This window comes from Neopelma chrysocephalum, unplaced genomic scaffold, assembly GCF_003984885.1.
Source record: "Neopelma chrysocephalum unplaced genomic scaffold, ASM398488v2 Primary Assembly neopelma1_24, whole genome shotgun sequence".
In the NCBI taxonomy this organism is placed as follows: domain Eukaryota; kingdom Metazoa; phylum Chordata; class Aves; order Passeriformes; family Pipridae; genus Neopelma; species Neopelma chrysocephalum.
The window spans coordinates 4,943,626-4,967,788 of record NW_020897693.1 but is presented as its reverse complement, the minus strand read 5'-3'; the positions used below and the strand labels follow the sequence as shown (position 1 = coordinate 4,967,788).

Sequence of the window (24,163 nt, the reverse complement as noted above, 5' to 3'; positions counted from 1 at the left end):
CCTTTAGCAAGTAAAAATGTAATATGCAATTAAAAATAACTGTATATGTGTACTCAAAGTGAAAACGTTTAATGTAAAACTAACTCTTTCTCTTCAGTGGGGGAAAACAGTGTTTACTGAAGCAGATTTAATCTTGCTTAATCAGACTGCAAAAAAAGTCAAATACAGAAAAAATTCTTAATCTCCCATCATTTGTTTAAATATATGAATACAAAAAATGAGTTAAAGAATAAACATAGATTTATTTCTGCATATATACAACTACTGGAGAGGGTCCAGCAGAGGGTCACAAAGATGAGCAGGGGTCTGGAACACCTCTCTTACATGGAGAAGAGAAGACTGAGAGGGGTTCCCATCAACAGATATAAACATCTCACAGGCGGGTGCCAAGAGGATGGTGCAAGACACTTTTCAGTGGTGCCCAGGGACAGGATGAGGAGCAATGGCCATAAACTAAAACACAAGAAGTTCCACCCCAACATGAGGAAGAACTTTACATTCAGAGTGGCAGAGCAGTGGAACAGGTTGCCGAGGGAGGTTGTGGAGTCTCCCTCCCTGTAGACATTCCAAAGCCACCTGGACACATTCCTGTGTCACCTGCTCTAGGTGAGCCTACCTTGGCAGTAGGGCTGGACTGGATGACCTCCAGAGGTCCCTTCCAACCTTAACAAATCTGATGCTTGACATGTTAGTCAGATTTCAGAAATGTTTGGGTTGAAAACTAGGATAGATTGATCTTTTCACTGTTTGTACATTGTTTAGCTATCACAGCTCACATGTAATACTTTAAAGCACATAAAAATGCTGCAAGACTATTTAGTGTAGGAAGACTACATATTAGGGAAGGTCAGTTCATCTTGAGCTAGTGTTTGAATGAGAACCCAAATCAAGAATTCACATACAAATAAAGCAGTAGATATCAAGATTTGCTTTTAAGTACTGTCTGGATGGGTAGAAAAAAATTGTGAAACATTAAATCAAATTTTGCAGCAATATTAATTTATAGTACCACTATGTAATATCTTTTTCACTTCAGCAAGAATGCAGTTCAAAGCAGTCAGTTGTTATTTTTCTGACAATTTAAGCATCTCAGTCAATGGCACAAAGTGCTCCAGGAATGCAGGAATGGCAGGACTGCCTCTTGGCAGCAGGAACAGCTACACCAGTGCATCTGTTTCATCTAACCTTATCAATAAGGTAAACACCCATGGGGGTTTTGGAGATGATTATGTGTTAGAAGTTAAAGGGAACCTGAAAAGAACAATTGTTGGAAGGTGCAAAGAGACAGGGACAGAGTAAGCGTTGGCAAGAACTCTGGAGGGCATGACACCAACCATAAATCAGTGAACATGTCTTCTAGGTGAGGGTGTTTTCCATATTGCTGCTTTGAATCAGGTGGGCTTAAGCATATTTTATTAAAGTGGAAAAAGCCATTGCAAAGGCCAAATTATTTAAATGGTTCACTTCAAAATTAAATATAATACTGATAAATAAATTCTTGGATGCATGTGTATAAACCTTCATCCATCATTAATAATTATCAATTATCAGCATAACTCATATTTTCTTTTTTAAAAATGCATCTATTATACTTTACTTATGACCAAAGGAAAAAACCCAAACAAACTAAAAAACAACCAAACAGAAAAAGCAAAACTACACACATTTTTACAGATTTCAGGAGCAAAGGCACACCCATTTACACATTTAAATAAAATTAAATGTGTGAATTTTCACTCATATACAACATTAAACAAACAAAAAAAGCATTTATTTTAATCCTAATTCAAAATGTTATCTTAATTCTGAAAATAACACTTTATTTGCACCATATTGACTAACAAGCAGAGAAGAGATAGCTACCTTAATTTACCTTACCACCTGCTTGATGGCTGTAGGAATAATAAATGTTGCAATACACAGAACAGTGACTGTGAAACATGAGAAAGTTGTATCACCTTTTTAATTATATACGGGTATATGGAAGTTGGAGAGTGACACATATTTCAAATAAAAAGAAGGAGGAAGTTAGTACAAGCTTAGAGACTAAACCAGTTTGTTTTGCAATCATGTGTGTTCGGGTTTTTCTTTTGTTTCCTACTTAAACTGTTATGCAGGCCTACTTGTAATGACAGAGCACGCCATTTAACCTCAGAATGACCTGATTTCTACTCAAGATCAGAGCTACAAAGCATAGTATATAATTAACTTTTCCAGTTTATACTGGCAGAATTTGGAGCCTTAATTAACAAGATTTTACACCAAATACTTCTGCTGCCAAGTTCCAACGTTATTATTGCCCTTAAAATGTCGTTCAGTGCCTACCTTGACGTGCCATATTCCTGATGAGATCTCTTGCTGTTACTCCGTTCCCATCTCGAAGATGTTGATTCTATAGGTGACATGCCAGAAACTCCTGAAGTTCGTCTCAGCTGGGGGGTTGGCAGGCTACTCCTGCTATTTAATCCCTGTTGAGTAATTTAACCATGGTTAAAATCTGTGTAATTAAAAACAGATGTTAAAATTTTATTTGTGGTTTGTACAGTGTTGTTACTTTTTACAGTGAAACAGTAAATATGGTATCTTACATTCGCTCTTATTGCTTAAGAAAATAGAAAAGATGCCATCTAATTATTTTATTAAGAATAAATACTTTTCGCATCTCTTTTTTCTTTCCCCAAATTAATATAGGTAGTGATAGTAATTTGCTGTAGGATTATGGATTCTTTTTCTACAACCACAAAGCTCTCCAGCTCTCAAGGTAGTCTGAGATTTTGATAACTCAGATGCTGAATATCGAACAGTGTAAGTACTGTGGAACTTGTGAAAAGGGTGATGCAGAACTCACAGCATCAGTTCTGATCCATCAAGGATCCCTCTCTACTTCCATAGCAGCCTCACAGTACTCAGGAAGCTTCCAAGGCACCTCACCACTCCCAGTCTGGAAGCTGTGTTAGTTTAGGCACACTGCAGCTCAAACACTGGGCATCATCATTTTACTTGAACATAAAGCCCTCTGCAAAGAGGGTCAGTGGCACTCAAACAGTCCTGTGTGGAAATAGCTCAGGACCTACTGCCTCTGCCTTACTGAAATACCCCGAAAAGTATATCTGTGTTTAAATAGCAACTAGTAGAACCTAACTAATAGAAAGGACAGGATCTCTGAACTGAAACTGGAAATGCGAAATGACATGCCTGCATCCATTGCACAGAGAGCCTGTACATTATGTTAAAAAAAAAAATTAAAAATATATGTATATATCTCACTGCATTATGTCTACAATCCACTTGATAACTCATGCCTAGATCTGACCATTAAGCAGAGGGAGGGAAGGGTGGGCAGCGGAGAGATTCTTCTGCATAATAATGACGTGTGTAATCAGATCCTGCATAGTAAAAAAGATGTCAGGAAAAAATTGTTTAAAACAAACATCCAAGGCAATATTTGCAGTGTGGAGTAAGGTCACGAGGTTCATGTGAGGACGGGTGAGCCTTGCATACTAACACTTCAAAGTCTGTCAGAAATAATGACTCTGCAATTTTAACCTTCATCAGAGATCACATGTAACTCTCAAAGTTATTGCATGTTTAAATAAAAAAAAAAAAGGTGAAACTGTGTCAAAACAAAGTAGTACAGTTTCTTACCCTGAAAGACCAGACTACTCTGAGTCCTTGATACAGGATATGCCCTGAGTCTGTTTGCTTTCCTGCAAAAGTGCAGTCAGAGCCAGAAAGGTGGAAATACATAGGGAGAATAGGACCACCACATCATCCACAGAAACCTGCAGCAGTGCTTAACCAGTCCCACCAGAAAGGGAACCAGAGGAACGTGCCATCACACAGGAAAGTGCTCTCAGGTTGGAATGGATCTCTCTGCCAGCGGACCACAATCCAACCCGTGTGCTCTATGCTATTTGGAGAGCACAGATGAAAATCCCCAACACTGGAGGAGAAAGGTCCACTCCCAAGTGCGCATGTTAGCACAATATGGAAAGAAGGCCAGAGCACCTGGCACTTTTTCCTCTTCCTGGCTACTCTGAGAATGAGGGAACACTGGGATATGGCAAATATCCAGAACTTCCCCTACTAGTCACAGAAGCACAGAATACACAAAGCACAGGTAGCAAAGGACTAAGGAATTCCAGATCCCTCTATCCTAGGAAAGTCACTGGTAATCACTATACAAAGGGAAATAAAACTTACACCATGCTAGAAATCAAAGTTATTATGAAAGGACTTTTGGTTACCAGCAACAACAAGAACCATAGAATCATAGAATGACTTTGGTTAGAAAGGGACCTTGAAGATCATTTAGTTCCAATCCCCATGGACAGAGACACCTTTCACTAGACCAGGGTGCTCAGAGCCCCATCCAGCCTGGCTTTGAACACTCCCAGGGATAGGGCATCCACAACTTCTCTGGGCTGTTATTATAACTGAATGCACTTTGGAAGCCAATCAGGGAAGAGAAATAAAAATGTACATAATCCTCAGCAAAAAAACAATTCATTTGAAATCTGGAAGAGACCTTCTATATTCCAAATCAGAAAGAGAGAATGGGAACCTCTCAACATAGTCTGAAAGGTACCATTTTGAAGAAATACTCTCTCATTATTTTCTTCGGTGTGTCATAATCTGGAGTTTGTGCTCACTTATTTGGTTTTTGAAAGAAAGAAAATCTTGTTCTTACAGTAATGTACATAGGGGGAGATCTTTTGGCATACCCCTAAGTCAAACAATCATTGAATGACAGTGGTAAGCACTGTTTTATCCACCATATAAATTTCTGTACAGACCCCCCCCCAAACTTAAAGAAAAAGTTACTTTCAGGAAGGAGGAAAAGAAAGTGGCTGTGAAAAATCAGAGTCTTTCAACTTCACATACTCTTTATAGTAAGGAATAGTTTTCATTTCAAACAATTCTGAATAGCTGCATAGAAATTTTAAAAATTAAAAGATGTACTAATCCTTAGTAGTTTTTAAAGAAATCCACAAGAAAAAACATGATGAATGACTTTGATCCCTACCCAGCTGATTTCTGCAGATATCCATATGACATTCCAAGGAATTTCTTACTGCAATGGTTCTGCAGGATCTTCCAAAGAATAACCTGTAGACAGTGAGTTTTCCCCTCCCAGAAATATGGTTCCCAACAGACATTTCACAGGCAGGCTGAATCTGGCTCAAGGCAGTTTGTCTCGCTCCAAAGTACTAAGCCAACAAATTGATCAATTTGGGCCCAGCTGCCCACTTCCTGGAAATATAAACAACTACAGAGCAAGGATGTCCCAGACCAGCCTCCACAATAAACAGCCTCAAGCTGCCAATACTGGGCTACCCTAGAATTATTAGCTCTGGTGCCCTGCAGCTGAGTTTCTATATTTTAATGTTTTTCCACCACGTTCTTTAACACATCATATAGTAACTACATTCTTGCTTTCACTTATTTACCCTAGATAATGGAGAAGTGACAGCAGATTTAAACACTGGTCTCATAATGTGATTTGCTGCACAGAAAGAAGCAATATTTTTCCTTTTACATGGCTGATTTGCTTCTGTCTAATGGCTAGTTTGCTGTCCACAAGAGTAAATTTCTTGGGGGAAGAAGGTCAGTGAAAAAGCCACAGCGACAGTAATTGTTAGATAAAGAATGTGGGAGAATCAAGAACAGCCCTGATTGCTCCATATCATGAGAATATAACATCTTCAGTTTATATTTGCTGTTATTTTGAGGAATTATGTGTTCAGGGTGCACACCAGTGCTTTTTTTATCTGTCTGTCCAACAACCACTTGAATTTGCATTTTGGTACCTATCACCTTACATTCAATGTATTTTCACAGCTGCTCTCTTTTGACCTTAAGGTACCACAGGTACTCAGTAAAGAAGCTACTATGCATACAGGAGCATTCTTTCCTGATGAATTTTCCCTTTTTTTTTTTTTAATTGCAACACACACATGAATGAAAATTAAAATCATTTGACCTTGAGCAGCTTTCGATCTTTTTCAGCAGGATCCTCTATTTCAGGACAGGGGAAGAAACCAGGAAATGGTGTGAATGGACTAGCCTTTGGCCTGCATGTGCCTGAGAAAGCACCAATCAGACTATTAATGCTTCGAAGGGAAGAAATCACATGTGGTGGAAGAGATGGATCAGCCAGGAGGTCTGTCAGCATGTTCCGAGCCTCATTTAGCACTGAAAGATCAACCCCATTTCCACTGCCAGCATTCTGGAATAGAGGGAAATGTTGCAAATTATTAACATGTCAAAACTTTTCACGGCATTCTCTGTTTTAAATAAGTCTCTTATCCATTGCAAATTTGAAAAATAAATTGGAAAAAAAAATCAATGCAATATTATTAATTAAATTAATAATATACTGACCTGGTAATAGGGCTTGTACCATTGCTTCAAATCCCAATCCCAAAGTATCATCTGTAAAGATAAAATAAATTAAAAAAAAGAGTAATAGGTGATATGCTAATATTGAAAAACAGCAATGACATAACTCTTGATTATGTGATGTAATGAAAAATGTTTCTCCCTTCATGTTTTTATATGTAACTTGGGCCATTTTCTTAGCTAATGTTACCCAGTAAAAGCCCTATAGAAGAGTCGGAAGAAATTGCATGCAACAGAGATATCTTGATGACAGAATAATTATGTGGCCTTAGTTCAATATTTCTGGATTGTTTCTAAATCTTTTAACATGTACACTAAATTAGGTGATGACAGTACTTTCCTGCATCTATTCACCTCAGCCTACAAAATCAAATCTAGCCTAAAACCTGCAGTATATTTTTTCTTTCCAGAACCATTCAAACAATAGCAATTTTTGTAAATACCGTGCAGAAATCAAATCATTCACTTTTTAAAAAGGCAAAAAGCTCCCCAATACTGGTTAAAATCCCCAGTGATTTCAAAAGCATTTTCTTGCAGGAGGTTTCGTTAGGTTTTGATTGAGCATGGTTACAAAGCTCTGTGTTCTGAATAACCTCACAAAACCCACCAAACCCGCAAAAGAACGTCAGCAACACAATCTGAAGATACTATCAGCTTCAAGTACGTCAACAGCACTCACTTAATTTGTCTTCTATACTGACAAAAAATGAAAACAACATACAAGAAATGAAAGTCAGATGTCTGTTTTGTTTCAAAAGGTTTCAGTCTTCATGACTTCTTGACAGGTTCTAATTATTCTCTGATGAATTAACCTGTTTGCACAACACGCATTCACAAATTAAACAAATACAAAGATAACCCTTTTTGTCCTTTTTTTGATAGCTACAGAGCACAAATAAAATATGAACTGCCAATACCCCACTTGGCAGTTCATATTCTGCAGTCCTGGATACTTTTCTGCCTTTTTTTTTTTAATAGGTGAGAACTATGTATGTTCTTGTTCTTCTGAGACTAATAGCTCTTTCATGGAGTAAACACAATGTTCCAGTCTGGCACTTGTCCAGCAGAAGGTGCAGAAAGTGTCAATTAAAAAAACACAGGTGGACGTGTCAGCATTGCCCAGGCAAGGGAGGCACTTAAAGGCCCTTTTTCTCTTCAGTTATCTTCACTGAGATACCACTAAACCATGCCTAAAGTCAATAGTTATGACATCCACTTGCTATGAAAACTGAAGAGATCTATCATTAAGCATGTGCTTGGACTGGGAGTAAGTTATGCTATATTAGAAATCTATGCTGGTTAATGCAAGTAGATCAAAATAAGAATTAAGAATTTAAGTATTTGAAGTGTTTAAGTGATTAATCTAGCTACCATGTCTCTTTTTTTTTCTTTTTTTTAATGAGATAACTGTTAGTCTGTCACTGACAAGCATTAAGGTAATAACCAACATTACCTGGCAAAACCCATTTTGCCATGACACATTTGGTTTTAGCAACATCTTCACTCTGAGGTTTCTCTTTCTAGATTGACATTTATTTACTGCATTGGACATCAGTAAATCTTTTGCTTTCATTCTGCTCTCCTAAGCTCGCACACAGAGACTGTATTAATCCGCTTCATTAATTTTTGACTCAATCAGCAACAAAGATCAGCTGTCCACATGAGTTTTGTTAGTTGTATTAGTAACCTTTGATACTAATGGTCCACAAAGTTGCGTCAGCTTGCTCGCAATCTTGCAACCTCCTTTAGGGGACAGAAGACAGGTTTCCCTCTTCTAATATTTTATTTTTCTTTTAAATGTACGGTATGTTAGCTGATTTTATTCATTTATTGTAAATGAACTCTTAATAAAAAGAGCCCCTCTTGCTCCAGGACATTTCTGTACCAAAACTTTAGCTGCAACTACTTTTACTCCTTTATTCACCCTTTAAGCCACTGGGAGCTTTTGTGTACAGGTATGTGTACACACACATGCTCACATAAGCTATAATTGCAGGGGTCAATCTTCTTGACTGAAAAGGTTCAAAACCTTCCTTTTGACTTTAGACCTGCTGTAGTAAAGAAATAGGCTCAAAGTCACAGAAGCAGAACTTATTCAGTGGAAAGCATTACTGCTCTATCTTGTGTCCCATGCTCACCCAATATACACAAGGTAAAATAATCTTCCAATCTGCTTCCAATGCAAAAAATGGTTTGATATTTTAGATGGCAGGGCACCATTTTATGCACAAGTTTATTTAAATGAAAAATTTCACCGCTTGGATTCATCACTGAAAAATTTTTGTTGTCAATTAAACCAGAAGATTTAAGCTTTGCCACTGATACCAATTTTATAGCAAAGGAAGCAAAACAATTTTGAAGTAAACATAACTTAAGTTTACCTGTACTTTCCTAACAGCTTTTTCTTTAATTCAATATACACCACCATTAATCAGAATTCACATCTTCTGAGAGAAGACAGGTGTAGTATATTAACATAGCTAGCAGGCTGTCACAGTCTGTCAAATTTTCAGGGCTCATTCCATGTGCCACACATCAAAGTAATTAAAATGAGCTGATGAAAATTTGAGGCAAAAAGTAGCAATCGTTTCCGCTAAGCACAGAGGGAAAAAAATGCAGATTGCTAAACAAATAATATTTTTCCGTGGTAATTGCAACTTGGTACATCTCTACACCAAGCAAATCCTTATAGGTTACTAGTGAAAGGGGTGTTACCTCTCCTTAGGTGCTCACAATGCTCCACAAGATGGCACTCAAATCCAGAAAGCCTCCCCCACAAAAACAATTTGGGGAGAAAGGAAAAGAAATCAGCAGCATATTCCTTAACAGACCTTCTGCAGAACTGACGTGGTTAGAAGGACAAGGAGAGTGAAAGTTTTAAAGTTTAACAGCTGATAAATTCTACTTCCGGGCAAAAAAAATTTCTCTGTTTAAAGAATTTACTCCTTACCACTACGGGAATTGTGGTTCCTCTCTCACTACCTACCTCCCTTAGTTTAATTAGCCTAACTCCACACCTTGCAAGTTAAATCTGGAATACTAAACAAGAAGCACTTTTGGCATTATTTTTTGTTGAGAGTTAGAGAGTCGAAGCTTTAATCAGTGGGGATCATCAACAAAGTATTCCCAGTGTTGCATTCATCTTACAATCGAAGTGAAAAGGATATCATTTATTTTGACTTAATGTGAACAGACCAAGAGACCTTAAATTAGGTCTTAGGCAGAGCCTCAGCAATTTTTGATTTTGCAACATGAGACTTGTTGCAGAAAGATCTGTGCTCTGTAATACTAAGATTTTGTAATCCATTGCACATAACGTTCTTCCTCACCTCCTCCATCAAGAAACACCTTATCTAGGACTGACTTGAGTCACAAAACTTCCAAGCTGCAACTTATACCTCTGCTTAGTAACTCACACACTTTGGCTTTCAGCGTCCATTGTCGCTGGATCACATCACATCACAGCAGCTGAATGTTTGGGAGCTCCTCTGAAAATGAAACTGCTCTGGGCTCTGATAGTGCAGATGAACTGAAAGGTGAGAAATGTATAGTCCTCCCCCCCCCGAACCATCTATGCCAAATTACCAGTCAGCTTGGAGGAGTTCTCATATCAACCTGACTCTAAAGCCAGAGTCTTTCCCTTTCATCCAAAGAGCAATGAACACACTTCCTTGGTTTTATACACTTGCCTGTCAAGCTGATAAGGATTTTGAAGAATAGCTAATAAAAAAACCAAACCAAAAAAACCACACATGCCTTGGTCAATTATAATAATTGAATCTATTTAACATCTGAAATAAATTTCAACATGGTTTGAAGAAGACAAGCCAGCTCACAAAGTACAAGTGACCTTTTCCGATCTGGCTGCCATCAGCCATCAAGGTCAAAAGGAAACATGTCACTCAAGACAGGCCAAGAGTGTTAACAGAAGGAAATTGCATCACTGAAAACTTGGTTTTTTAAAGGCTAAAAAAGTTGCTAAAGCTCAACAAATTCTCCACAAAGTTGCTGTTCTAAAGAATGAACACTGTATCCAGTACCATGGGTGTTTAGTCAAATCTCAGGAGTTTTAAATATGTATCCCTAAGTGGATATTTGCAGGAAAATTGACAGTAGGCATCAGATACTGCCCTTGGTTTATGTTTTCTCAAACAATAAAAACAACATTTCCAAATACTGCAGATGAATTGCCACGTTATTTGAACACAGGAATATCAAGCAAACCCTTACCAAAACTTAAGGATGGCACTTTTGCAAAGCACACATTGTTAGCAATATCAGAAACATGTTGAAAAAGTACACAAGGTAACAGTAATAGAGGCCTTCCCTAATACAGCTTATAGCTCCAACAGGAACAGGAACAAAGCAACATTAATTTTTACAAAGAAAAAGGGAATAAGTGCTCTTCTGAGAATTTTATAGTCTAAGTAAACTAAAAACAGATGAGAAATGAAAGAAGACAGTCAATGAAAACCAGCAGGGCTTCAGAGGTTTTTGTTTTGTTTTTAATTATTTTTCTATAGAAAAAGTTATCTTTCCTATCACAGCACAGCCAGTGTTTCCAGGGCCTGCAATAGAAGTGTCTTTCAGAAGAGAGTTGATGCCATGGAGGGTGGAGCTCTTTCAGATCTTCTTTATATGAATACCATGACTCCATTTGGCTAAAGACATGCCTGAGGAATATTTTCAACTTCTAAAGGCTTAAGCATGATAACAGAGTGTGGATTTTACTTTTCTCAAGTTAAAAAGCACTAAAATTACTAGAAAAGTGCACTAGGCATTTTTAAACTTTTTTTTTTAAATTTTAATGCTGAACTCAAACTATATTTGGCTAGATAATTGTGGAAATATGTTTTCAGGATATTTTAAGTTATTTTAACATAAAATACAAAATCATATCAGCTTAGTTACTCAAGAATTACATGTGTTTGTGCAAACATATACTAAGGACAACGCTCATGCTTACACAGAGATTTAAAATACACAGCTACAAAAAAAGATGTTTCAGAGCCTAAAAAATCTAAAAATCAATCTTAAAAGTCAAATATAACTAATACACGCACATTGCCTAAGGCTACACACAATATTAAGATTTGTTGCATTGCTGTATGATTGCCTAAACCTAAACCAGGATTTAGTTTCACTGACGATACTTTTCAGGAGATTCAATGTGTGCTTTAATGCTTGTTAAGGAAATAAAACTTGTCCTATTCGAGAACACCCATTACATTCCATGCTCCAAAACTTTAATGGAGAAAAATGAGCACAAAATTGAGTTTCTACTTCTGACTGAGTCTTTCATTGATCAAATATAAAGGATTCCTAGTTGCTAGTAGCATCTGTTTGACACCATTAGGCATTAGCTCCGTAAATAAGTATTTCCATAGCAACCAAGCATAGAATTAACTAAACAATGAAACCAACACCATAGCAACTTGATTCAGAAATCAACTCTGTGCAAATTCACCTCATTCAAAAGCAAAATTCTACAACTAGATGAGAAATTAATTTATTGTAAAATATGAAAAAGGTTACATTACATATCCATTTCTTTTCATGACTGCCTTTCAAACAAGACTAATGCTCGATTCATTGCTTTTATTTCTAGATTAGTCTTGTGTAACAGCTTACAAGCAATTAGCGTTTTTAATCCATGTAATTTAATGACCCCAAAAACCAAACACTGCACTATACAACCTAGATTCTTAGGGGTTTTATTAATTTATTAGGGTTTTTTCCCTCTCTCTGTAGGAAAGGTAGATGTTGAAAAACAGTATGTCATTAAGTAGTTAAGTTGTATTCGCTGCAAACTAAAGGTGATGCAACCAAGGAATGACTCTCAAAGTAGAGGCAGCATTATTTAGATAACACAGACAACATTCTGTTGTGAAATCTTGCAGGCCAAAACAGCAGCCACTTGAGTGGAATATTGTAACAAAGACAAAATACAGCCCTCACTATGATACTCCAGGCATTTAGAGTCATGATGGTATTTCTCCACTCACTAAACCTTCCCATGAAAATAAATGGGACAGGAAAAAAACTAGGGTATTTTTGGAATCCTAATACTTATCACTTCCTGACTCTATATACAATTTATTTATCCAAGGCTGTAAAATGGCCAATAGGTTGTGAAGTCTGCAGATAGCCACAATCTTTGAATAGAAACTGTGTGTGCTTTCCTGCTTCTGAGGTTTGGATACACGTACTGACGGAAACAGTCATATCCCCTGTCCAACGACTCAGCTGTGGACTCTACTGCACTATGTTATGAAAGGCATTGCTTTTGCTTTTTTAAGAAGTCTAAAATCTTCCTTCAACGAAAAGAGATTTGCTTCTACTTAACTGCTTTAGTTAATACTATTCTCTACATTAAACAGTACCTGCAGTATATTTGGCTGGACACATAAGAACAACACTGGAACACGCAGGTGTCTGGCCACTATAATGTTTTCACCAGACTCCGCAGCATTCTGATCTTCCCTGTAAATACAAATCTTTGACAAGAGCTGCACCTAAGTAAACTTTAGAGTCTTCACATGTTTAGTTACTATTTTCAGTAACTTTGCCCTCAGCACAGATATAAAAACAGAGCAAAAATGCTCTGCTGTATGCTGAAGTTTCAAATAGGCCTTCAGCAGGCCTATTCTTAAAGCTAACACTACCCCCTGAAAGCAGAAAAGATTTTGGTTTTTGTTTGGTTGGGGTTTTGTTTCTTTTTTCATATGTTTGCTTCATTTGCTTGCTTTTAAAAAGACATGTTACTTCTGCTTTTGTACCCAGGAGTATCAGCAGGTCAGCTTCTACTTTGTCTGCTATAGAAAGTTTACAGTTTTCTCAGTGCTTGATATTTGATCTGATCTGTTTTATATTTTTCTAAGGTCTTTAATTGTTTCAAAAAAGTTCTAAAAGGTGTTTTGTCTATCAAGGGAAAGTAGAGGTGTTTTTTTTTTCTTATTATGTAGAGAATGAGAAAAAAACTGTCTAAAACCACACTTAGGTCATTTCCTGTTCCTTCTAGGTTTTGTCAGACTTGCACGTCAGAGTAAAGGCCAACCAGCAATTTATGGCAACTGGGGGAGGGAGGGCATAGGGAAAAAAAAAAGCCTGCTATGTGCAGATCCTTTAATTGCCCATTATAAGCATTTTCCTTTGGAGCATGTGGTTCTAATCACCATCAAAGAAAAGGAGTAGTGCTAGGTGGATTACTGCTCTGGGCCGGTACAGTTGTTTCCATGTTCTGGCATTCTGTACGAACTTTTAGTGTCATCCAAAACCTAGAGCCTTTTTATTTTTTTTAAAGTTGTGTTTATTTTACCAAAATTCCTCCCAAAACATCTTTTTTGCATTTACCTATTGGCATTATTTTACAATTATATGCAGTAAAAGCCTTTACTGCTGTGCTGACACATTGTTAATGTATCATGTTGAAACAGACAGAGAGAGCAACCTTAAATTTTCTCTTTCTGTAAGAGAAAGATGTGCTTATGCACATCTTATGCTGAAATATTTTACTGTATGCTGATGTATTCTTAATGCAGTAATGAAAAACACTTAATAGAGATGAACCAATTTCTCCCTCTAGTGACTTAAAATTTTTCAATCAACTGGTGTTTTTCCACCTATTACACTGGAGGTATAGGAATGAATCTCAGATCTTTTTCTTTTCAGCAAAGAGAAACTATTTCATATGACCACAAGTCTTTTTTTTTTCAGCATTAAGCTAAAAAAAAAGGAGATACTGAATTTTTCCCAAATAGTTTTCTTACAAATTTCACTTTAAAATCTCATAGAAATACTTATATTTTCCTCTCTCCTTCAGTGCCCATCTAAAACAAGCAGTACAAAATTAAACTGTACAACTTTCTCAGTCAAAAATTAACATGAATTTGAAAATGGTTAGCATCAAATTAATTAGACCAAATGATCATCTAATCCAGTATCTTGTCTAATCCAGTATCTTGTCCAGTAAGCAGTGCTAATTCTCAGATTATTTTTTCAGCCTTAACAACACAGCCCAAGGAGCCATATGTCATATATGCCTTTGTATATCACAAAAGTCGATAGATTTTTCACCTTCACATTTCTCTGATCACCTTTCCCAGAACCGACACAAAATTCCACAATCCTCAATCCACGATCCAATACCACACACAAAGGCATTTCACAAGTTCAATACAGATTTTGCAAAGTTCCCTTTCACTCTGTTGATGTTGAAGTTGTACAGTGAGGAAGCAATCAGCAATACTTTCGTGCAGTTCACCCACTGAACAAGTTGTTTTTGCAAAAGTTTATGGTTGTTCTCCAGCTGACTTCAGGCACCAGAGAAATTTTTTTCGGGCTGTGAGGTTGCATTTTCAAATCCCTCAGTACAGTTCAGAGACACAGCACCTTCAGAGTAAAAAACCCTCTGAACAGCAACACTTTTTCATTTGATTGTGTTGTCATCTTAAGGATTTTTTATTTACAATATTGCCACAGGGTAAAAGCTTTACACAAATGAGTGTTGTTTTCTTTCAATAACTTGATGGTGATCCAAAAAGAAATGTTACAGGGACTGAAGTTAAGAGAAGTAAGCTGATAGAAGCTGGTCAAGACACCAAAGATGTCATGTTATAAAGGGTAGCAAATATTGCTTCATTGCTCTGGTTGAAAGTTATATATGGGTAGTCAACTGGCCACATCCTCAGTTGCTCAAGCTAAAGAATTATAACCAATAATTTAAAAACAGGTGAAAGTATAATTATGAGTCTGATTACAGGAGCAATTGTGTTAGTGAAAGTTAAATCAGTATTAGAGAAAAATGTCTTAATGTACAAGTTTCTGGTTGAAGTGCCAGGAAATACAAGATGAGATCTCTTAGGGGGAAAAATATTGAAGCTCTGAAGAATGTAATACAGATTGCTCTCAGGAACAGAGGGGGATGCAAATTGCTGCATTCTACAGAAAGTGCCAATTTACTTTTCTCTCACGTATTCATGACAAGTAGTACTTTAGTTGGCAGCTTCATAAGCAGCTGAGAAAATACTCAAATGCAGCAGATTTGAAAGAAAGTAGAATTTTTTTTCCATGTAGTAACACTGTGATGCTGTTCTAAATGAAAAAGAAAGAACAATGATGCTTTCCCACCTGTTGTAGCATTAGATGATGACTAAATTAGATAAAACTACTCGGGGAGATCCACTTGTCCCCAAAATGACAAGTCTTGCATAGACATATGTTTATGTCATGCTTATTTTGCATGTTCCAACTGAACAAAGGATCACTTTTGATTACCACCACTAGCAGCACAGGCAGGGCCACATACATCATCCCACCTTGCCTCATAAACTCACTCATCTAGGGAGAAAGTATGCAGTCAGACACCTCGGGCAGTGGCTACCGCTCACTAATCTGGTGAAAGAGTTCTCTGTGAAAAGACTGAGGGATGAACAAGTTCAGATTTCATTTAAAAGATGGAAAAAGAACCCCAAATACCCGAAAACTCCAGAAGTTGTTGTGAAATGCTGAGGGCTCAATAAGGTTTAATAGCACATCCTCCTGGATGTGATTCACTTTGTGCAGATGTGAGCTGAATTTCACATTCTGCTAATATGGTAACTAAAGGTGCACTTACAGGAAAGAAAAATCATCTCTGTACCACAATCAGTATCTCCTGAACTAGAGGTTCTTTTCTTCATTGGCCTTTTTGTATATTATGTTCCATTCTGCTGTTGAAACCATCACAGGACTCTTCCACACTTGAAGACATAACTGTACAACCCACTACACACAAAGGTAATGGCAAATTGTATGCAAAAGCCTGTTTTCACTACACTGTTTTGCTTTACTCTCTAAGCTGCTTTGCTACCCTATTTGTAGAGCAGAAGTTACAATTACCTACATCATTCTTATTGCAAAGGTTTCTGAATACTGTCAGACAAAAGTCTAGCGCAAAAGAGGATTGTGAAAATTAGTGAGGCTGATTTGATCCCTATAAAAGTGACCTACCAACTTTTGTTTCTATAATGAGTTTTCCTACAATTTTGATGAGTGAAATCATCATCGAACCCCCCTTTCAAAAAAAAAAAAAATCACACTTTTTTTCTAGAACAGATTTTCTTATGATTTTGATGGGTGAAATTGTTATCCAAACACCCTGTCCCCCCCAAAAAAAAAATCAAAACTTATGATATATCAGGTTGAGTTGATCTTAAAAATACTCAGGCAATACAACTTTTTTTCTTTCATTTTGGTAGCATGAGTCAGATGGAGAAACTAATACGAAAGAAGGAGGTCAAGATGGGTCAAGTGTCTTCCAGTGATTGCAAGATAATAACTTGCCAGTCTTTTCTATACAAGCAGAAAAGCATTGAGATGTTCTTTTAAACTGCAAGACATTTATGGCAAAATTATTACAATAGTGAAAGTTACATAAATGTCTACAGAGAACAACATTGGCAGTGAGAATATCATTTGCCATTTGGGACAAGTATTACTTACAATAAAGTTGCAGTGCAGCATGCCCAATAAATCCATCAAATATTACAAATGCACGCAAAGTAACTTTTCCTTGGGGAACAACACTAATTTTTTTAATTTCTCGGCCTTTTTCTTACAGCCTTTAATGTGTTTGCTATGAAGTCTCTTTCGGACTGTGTTTTTAAAATAGCTGCTAACAAGATGAACCTAAAAAAACAAGTCTACACTCATCTGTGACTAATTCTATGTTCTTATCAACAGATTCGACTCTGAACTAGCATCTCCTAGAACTTGCATATGTTTTGATTTTTTTTTCTAAAGCAGAAAAAGGGAAAATGCCAAGAATTTTAACCATAGAAAAACAACGGGATGATGAGACTCCCAGCAATATCTGCCTAGAAAAATACTGTCCCAATGAGACAAGCAGAAAAGCTTTCATAACACCTATCAGACCACTGTAATTGGCTATTCCATTTAAAAAAAAGAAACATCGATCTTTACTAAAAAGGCACAGCTTAGGGTTTTTTAACTGAAAGCTATGTAACTTATGATTAAAAACAAACATTTTTTCCATTACAGAAATTATAGATTGCATTCTAAAATTAATACATATAACAAACATCTTCTACAGCATTTAATTACCATCTTTACACTGAAATGCAGCAATTTCAATTTTTTTATCCATTTGAGTATTTTTAACATATCAGTCAACTTACAACATTCAAAATGTATATATTAATCAAATACCCTTGTAAAGCACATAAAATTAAAGTGGGAGATGGACTGGACAAAATAAATAATCAGGTATTTAATTGTTTGATCCAATATATGAAAGAAAAGGTGTTATTCTAGTAATCTTCAAAGGAGTAAAACCTGTACTCTGTGTTATAACCAGTGACAAGCTGCATCTTGTACCATGGAACTAGAAACTAGCAGCTATAACATCAGCTTTTAGAGGGATCCAGAAGAACGTGGGGAAACTATCAGAGAAAATGGACAGAAACTGGTGGAGATGGGATGGGGATGGGACTCTACAAAATTAATTAATAGCTGCACCATTTAAATGGAATATTGACAAGAATCGATAGGATTTTCCTACACCAATACCATGACAGATAAATCTACTGGTCTTTTTCTAACAGACTGCACACACCAATAAAAGCGAACCCGTCAACCAGTGTACTTTAATTAAAAAAAAACAACCAACCCAACCCACAACAAAAACCTGACACGGTCTCCCCCCAATGGTCCTGAAGAAATCACATTTACATAGGAAGAAATGGATGGCTCTTCTCCGAATTAGCAATTTCTTAAAACACAGAAGTAAAGAATAAGAGTAGAAAGTTCGCAAAAAGAAAAAAATTGCCAGTAGACATTTCCTCAAAGATCTAAATCAGCCCACGCAAAATTAATTGAAACGGCAATAGCCATCTGAAGCGTCAACATGCAATGATGATACAAAAGTCCTGAGGATATTCTGAAATAGAGTTGATTGTGAAAAAGCATCAATAGATCTTAATATAGTGAGAATAAATAGGAATAGGACATGGCTGAAATTCAGCACTAACTAACGAGTAAATGCTGAGAGCAAAAATAAATTTTGAACTATTTATATAGAAAGCTGGGCTAATGTTGCATCAATAGTAACCAGAAAAGAGATCTTGAAGTCCTTTGCATCAGCCCAATTCTCAAAGAGGTTAAATTAAATGCTATAAAAGGAACATCAAACAATACAGACAGAACAGTGTCACTGCCTAGATCCATGCAACACCCACAGCCTGAGCTGCATAGAGATATAGAAGTATTGAAGAAATAAAAAAGGACCAGCTAATAAGTGAAATCAAAGATATGGAGCAGCCTCTGCTTTGAAGAGCTACACAGACTGGGATCCCTCCAGCATGAGGAAAACAGAGAGATTATTACAATGCTCTATAGTTACCAGTGTTATGGAATGGTTAGTCTGTGCTGTTCAAAAGCACATGAATGGGGGCCATGTAATTAGACCATCTGGCAGCAGGCTTAAAACAAGCCAAAGGAGGTATTTCTCACATCCTACATAATTAAATTATTGCAGTCATTACTGCAGGTTTTTACAGAAACAGAAAGTAACCATAGATGTTAAAGAACTTCACAGAGACTGATCAGTCCATGGCTGCTCACCATGGCCCAGAAATACCCTCTTCCTAAGGATGGTCCAATCCGTAATATGACAAAACATGGCAGAGAACCCCAGACGGGAAAGAACCCGCTTCTGAAACAAATGCTACTACTGACTATTATTAAAGATAAAAAACCTGAGCTGGGTGGACCAGTTTGATACCATCTCCATATTAAGGTAAAAAAAGTAATTATAAAAATGGGCCCATCTTAGCAATCTTCCTAGTTGCACCAAACCATACTATCCTTTCATATCCTTGGGAAGTTTTCTACTGAGGCCTGCTTATAGAATTGCTCCTCTCACCCATCTCTGAACTACAGGTACCAAGATTCTTTCTCTAAATCCCACAGAATCACAGAATTGTTAGGGTTGGAAGGGACCTCTGCAGATCTTCTAGTCCAACCTCCCTGCCAAAGCAACGTAAAGAAGTTCTTTCTCAGGTTGAGGTGGAACTTCTTGTGTTTTAGCTTGGAAAACCTTGATTACATTTCCTTTTCAGACTGTCTATATTTTTAGATACAGGTATGTGCATGCATATGTGTGCATATACATGCCTATATATATAATGTGTACACTCACAAATTCTACAGAAAAGGGTATATAAAATATGTAATCACATTATAAAAGCTTTTAAAAACATATCATTCTATTAAAAATATTATCACCTCTTTCATACTAGAGCATCAGCAAACTAAGTAACACAACAAAATAAACAGTATGAAGAAACATACTAAAACATCATCTTCCATAATGCTTAGAAAATCCATTGGAAAAGCAAGTTACAGAACTTTTGCTTTTTCATGCAATGCATCTCAATTTTATGTCTCTTACACTTTCGAAATGGAATTATCTGGCTGGCAACTGAAAATGATCGGAAAGGTTCAACAGAGACAAATAAGGGGAAGAGCAGCGCTTCCAGCAGCACGGATCTCCAAGCAACAGAATGCAACATAAAATATTACAATAAACACAAAACTGAAGCCAATAGAGCTGAGAACTTGCTTACAATTATACTTAACTAATCAAACACATGATGGATCTGTTATTAGCACATTCAGCTAGAATCTACTTTTTAAGATCAGAGTAAACTGCAAGTCTAATCTGAAGATGACAGGCACTGTCACAATCATAACTATACCTGCTGTGAAAGGCACAAGGTATATGTCTCTAAACTGAACATTATATGACCCAATAGCTTAAAAGAACCCAAATTCATAAAAGATGTGTAAGAATTCTTGCAGAGACTAGCACTTCCCTTAAAACTAGCTAGAGACCTTCAGATGCTGCATTTAAAATTTAAATGTGTTTATTACTAATTGCACTTCTAAATGAAAACAAGTTCAGTTATTTCCTCACTCTTTATCCTCCAGTAATTTTTCTATTACTGCTTAGAAAGAAATTAGATGAGCAGCATCTTGAGGGAAGGGAAAGGAGAAATAAGGAAAGACTAATGTTCTGGTGAGGTTCTAAATTACCGGTCCTTTACTTATTTTCTTTCAAAAGGATTACTTAATATTTTAAATGCATTTTCCAGACTCCTCAGATTGTCATATAAAATTCCATGACCTGCTCTATCTACATAAGTGCTTATTTTTAAATTTGACAGTGACAGCTGATGATCACATGAATGCATTCTAGTGCACTGAATCAAATAACCTGAAAGAACAGTTTTGAAACACAAGTTTACATGTCCTCTTAAGCAAAGATGATCATATGGGAAGGTGGAGAACAGTAAATCTTCAAGTGAAAGGTATTTATTCTTTTGAACCATGCTGGATTTACTCATGTCTATCACTAACATTTTCCTTGTCCAGCTGCAAATAGCATAATGTAAGGTTAAACTGTTTTAATTCTCATATTCAAGCAGGAAATTTTTGAAGAAAGGATAACCAAAATAACCAATATCTTATCCCCTGAAAAGCAGTGGTAAGTAGATATCGAATATTTGTCTCTTCACTCAAACTATATTCTAGCAAATAATCTGTAAGAAAGAAGAGAAAAATAAAAAAGAGTATATAGAAAAAGTTCTATTTATGCTAATGGAATTGGAAAAAAAAATCGCAAAAAAATCACTGACATATAAGTTCACATGTCACGGATACCACTGAAAAGAAAGACACTTAACAAATGAAAAGTTTCAAACAGAGAATGATTTCTTCTACAGCATTTTTTTCACCTCTCTTTTTTTTTTTTTAAATTCCCTCTTTTCAATCCACCTGTTTATACTGACTAACTTTTTTGTATTTGTTTCTGCAAAGGACAGTCAGCTGGCCTATAAGGGTGATTAGATCAGCAAGACGTCACATAATTGCCATGCATATTGCCAGCGATTTTTTCCTAGAGATCGGTCAAGAGGAAGTGGATGGCAGGGAAAAATTAAAAAAACCCAAACCAAATGACCAAAAAATCTCTCAAATTTTGAAGAAGACAGATCTTTAAAAAAAAAAAAATCACCTGAAAATTGCCCACTGCCTTTGCTGCTTCTTTTTAACTTGCTTTCATATTTTTTCGAGAAAAAAACCCAAACACAAAACAATTTGCCTTTATTTCAACTGCATCTCTTCACCAGAGGATTATGATTCAAATCTTTCCAAGTCTACCTGTGCAGTACTTTCTCAGCCTGTAAAGGCAGTTATCGTAGAATCGCAGAATATCCAGAGTTGGAAGGGACCCACAAGGATCATCGAAGTTCAACTCTTGGGCCTGCACAGGACAGCCCCAAGAATCACACCATGTGCCTGAGAGTGTTGTCCAAATGCTTCTTGAACTCTGTCAGGCTTGGTGCTGTGACCACTGCCCTGGGGACACTGTTCCAGTGCCCAACCATCCTTTGGGTGAAGAACCTTTTCCTAATATCCAACCTAAACAACCCCTGGCCTAAACAACCTTCAGGCCATTCCCTCTGCTCAGAGAGAAGAGATCAGTGCCTGCCCCTCCACTTCCTCTTGCAGAGAATCTGTAACTGCAGTGAAGTCTGCTTTTAGTCTCTCCTAGGCTGTTATGCAGTTATCAGTCAGAAATGGTGAAGCTCACTGATTTAACCTGGAATAGTAAGAGGTCTTTAAACTCTTCTTCCTTGGGAGCTCTGTGATGGCAATTGCCTCTCTTCCCTGTGCTTCAATTATGCCACCAACTGCTGAAAGTATGTTTTAACACTTAAGAAGTATGAGCAGCCATATTAAGCTTTAACAGCAGATGATAAAATAGGATACACACAACACACTTATGAAATATTAGGCCCAAAGGGATTCATTTTGTTCTTTAATTGCATAGAACAGAAGAGATCATAATTTCTGCACCCGTCCCATAACTACCAACTGGTTTACTCTGGAACCTATTTTTAATGATAATGTCTGGGTCTTATCACAAAAGTTAATTTTAGCTGAAAGAGGGTGTGTGTGAACGAATGTTTTAAATATTTGCTCTAGTTCATGTCATATGCAGCATAATTAGGGTTGTACTAAATCACCTCATCTCTACAGAGCACAGAAAACTCATCCTCCAAATATTAATGTTATTTTAAAAACTAATTCTGACTTGAACACGTACAGCAAGAAATCTGTCTTCAAATTCCAATTTCCTACAGTATCTTTTGCACATACAAAGAGGAGTTCTGCAACCAGTTTATCAGAGCAGGAAGGCCATCGTCACACCTCAGCATTTTCTCCCAGGAGTAAAGTGAACAAATCTTGCATTTCAAGAACATTAAAAATAGTGGGGGGGGATCAACAGATATGTCATAACCACAAAAGCTAAACTATTTAAACATTTTAACAGCTAAAAATTACTTTATATATAGTAATATGATAGAGACAGACAGACTGTGGTTCTCTGGCTAGTTTGTAAGCAGTGCTGCTCCCAAGCGCTTCACAGTAAGGCAAGAAAGCAATGAAAGAGAGAATTAACAGCAGTCAATGTACAAAGGCAGCTTGGACCAGTATTACAGATCAAAAGCTCTAACACAGCTCAGTTTAAGAGAATTGTCTCCCCAGGGAAGAAGCAAAAACTATTTTCTCCAAGCTAAATTTCATTAGAACCAACTCTTTTTCAGATCCTGTCTTCCCCTCATTTACACCATCCCCTAACTGAACCTGAGTTAGATTTAGAAACCTTCCCAGTTTGCCACCAGAGCATGAAAGCTTGGGACTGCACTGAAGAAATTATTAATGTTTCTCCTAATAATCCTTTATTGCCTGGAGTATGAGTCCAGCTCAAATATCACATTTCTCAAATGCATGCCTTATTGCAAAGGTGTACACAGAGACATGAAACTCCCAAGTAGCCCCTATAGTAAAGATGACTCTTAAAATCCACTGGAGGATTACAGGTGTGGTCAACAGTAGATACGAACCTCTGTGGTACAAACCAAAAAAGACCAAAAGTAATTTACTTAAAAAAAACCACAGCAGTATGAGAACAAAAGAATAAATAGACACAAAAAGAAGAAAGCTGCTCTGGTTTAAAATGGTTGTGTAGTTTTAAGAAGTGGTAAATCTGGGATTAGACCTTTGGTTTACGCCAGTGAGAAGACACCTAGAAAGGCAAGGTGTGTGTGTCCACGGGTCCTGCTCATGCAAGAAATTTTCTAGTCTCCAAGACACTGTTACGTGTTCACCTACGTAATGACCATATGGATGAAGAAGCACGATAACAGAATTCTTAACTAGAAGGAAATTGCACAAGGCTCATACCACCCCTTAGAAGTAGTTTTCTATAATTCTAGCTATTAAACTTCTACATGGGAACTGTGAGCATGAAGTCCAGAAGAAAAATGTTACACACAAATATGTCTCGAACATTTGAGTAGCTCCTTGAAGGTTTTCTATCATATGCTATTCCATTTCCTCCCTCGCTACTGCCCTTAAAAATGCTCTTACTCTCATTATATAAAGGATATTAAGGCTCTTTCCTCTTTCTGATATGATTTTTTTCACAACCTTCTTTCATATAGGAAGCATCACCAATGGTCCTTAATATAATTTAACATTTTCATGTTGATTACACTGTAGCGTGTGCACCGTCCTAAAACTCTTTTTAAAAAATAGAGGAGATGACTGTAAAATGTGCTATTTAGACACTTAGAAAGAAATTTATCAGGGTGTACAAGAATCACTTTGAAACATCATCTGATCAGGTTCACTC

The 24,163-nt window shown here is 36.8% G+C and overlaps 1 protein-coding gene across 1 annotated transcript in view; it reads right to left on the bottom strand.

Moving 5' to 3' along the window:
• The window catches only part of PDE3B (phosphodiesterase 3B), an 87,086-nt gene that overhangs the window by 15,379 nt on the left and 47,544 nt on the right, over nucleotides 1-24,163 (bottom strand). The window contains exons 2-4 of the mRNA XM_027700887.1: nucleotides 6,385-6,435; nucleotides 5,984-6,229; nucleotides 2,326-2,468 (exon numbers count right to left, since the gene is read on the bottom strand). Coding sequence (XP_027556688.1) covers nucleotides 2,326-2,468; nucleotides 5,984-6,229; nucleotides 6,385-6,435 — 440 coding nt within the window. The remainder of the gene's footprint in view (nucleotides 1-2,325; nucleotides 2,469-5,983; nucleotides 6,230-6,384; nucleotides 6,436-24,163) is intronic.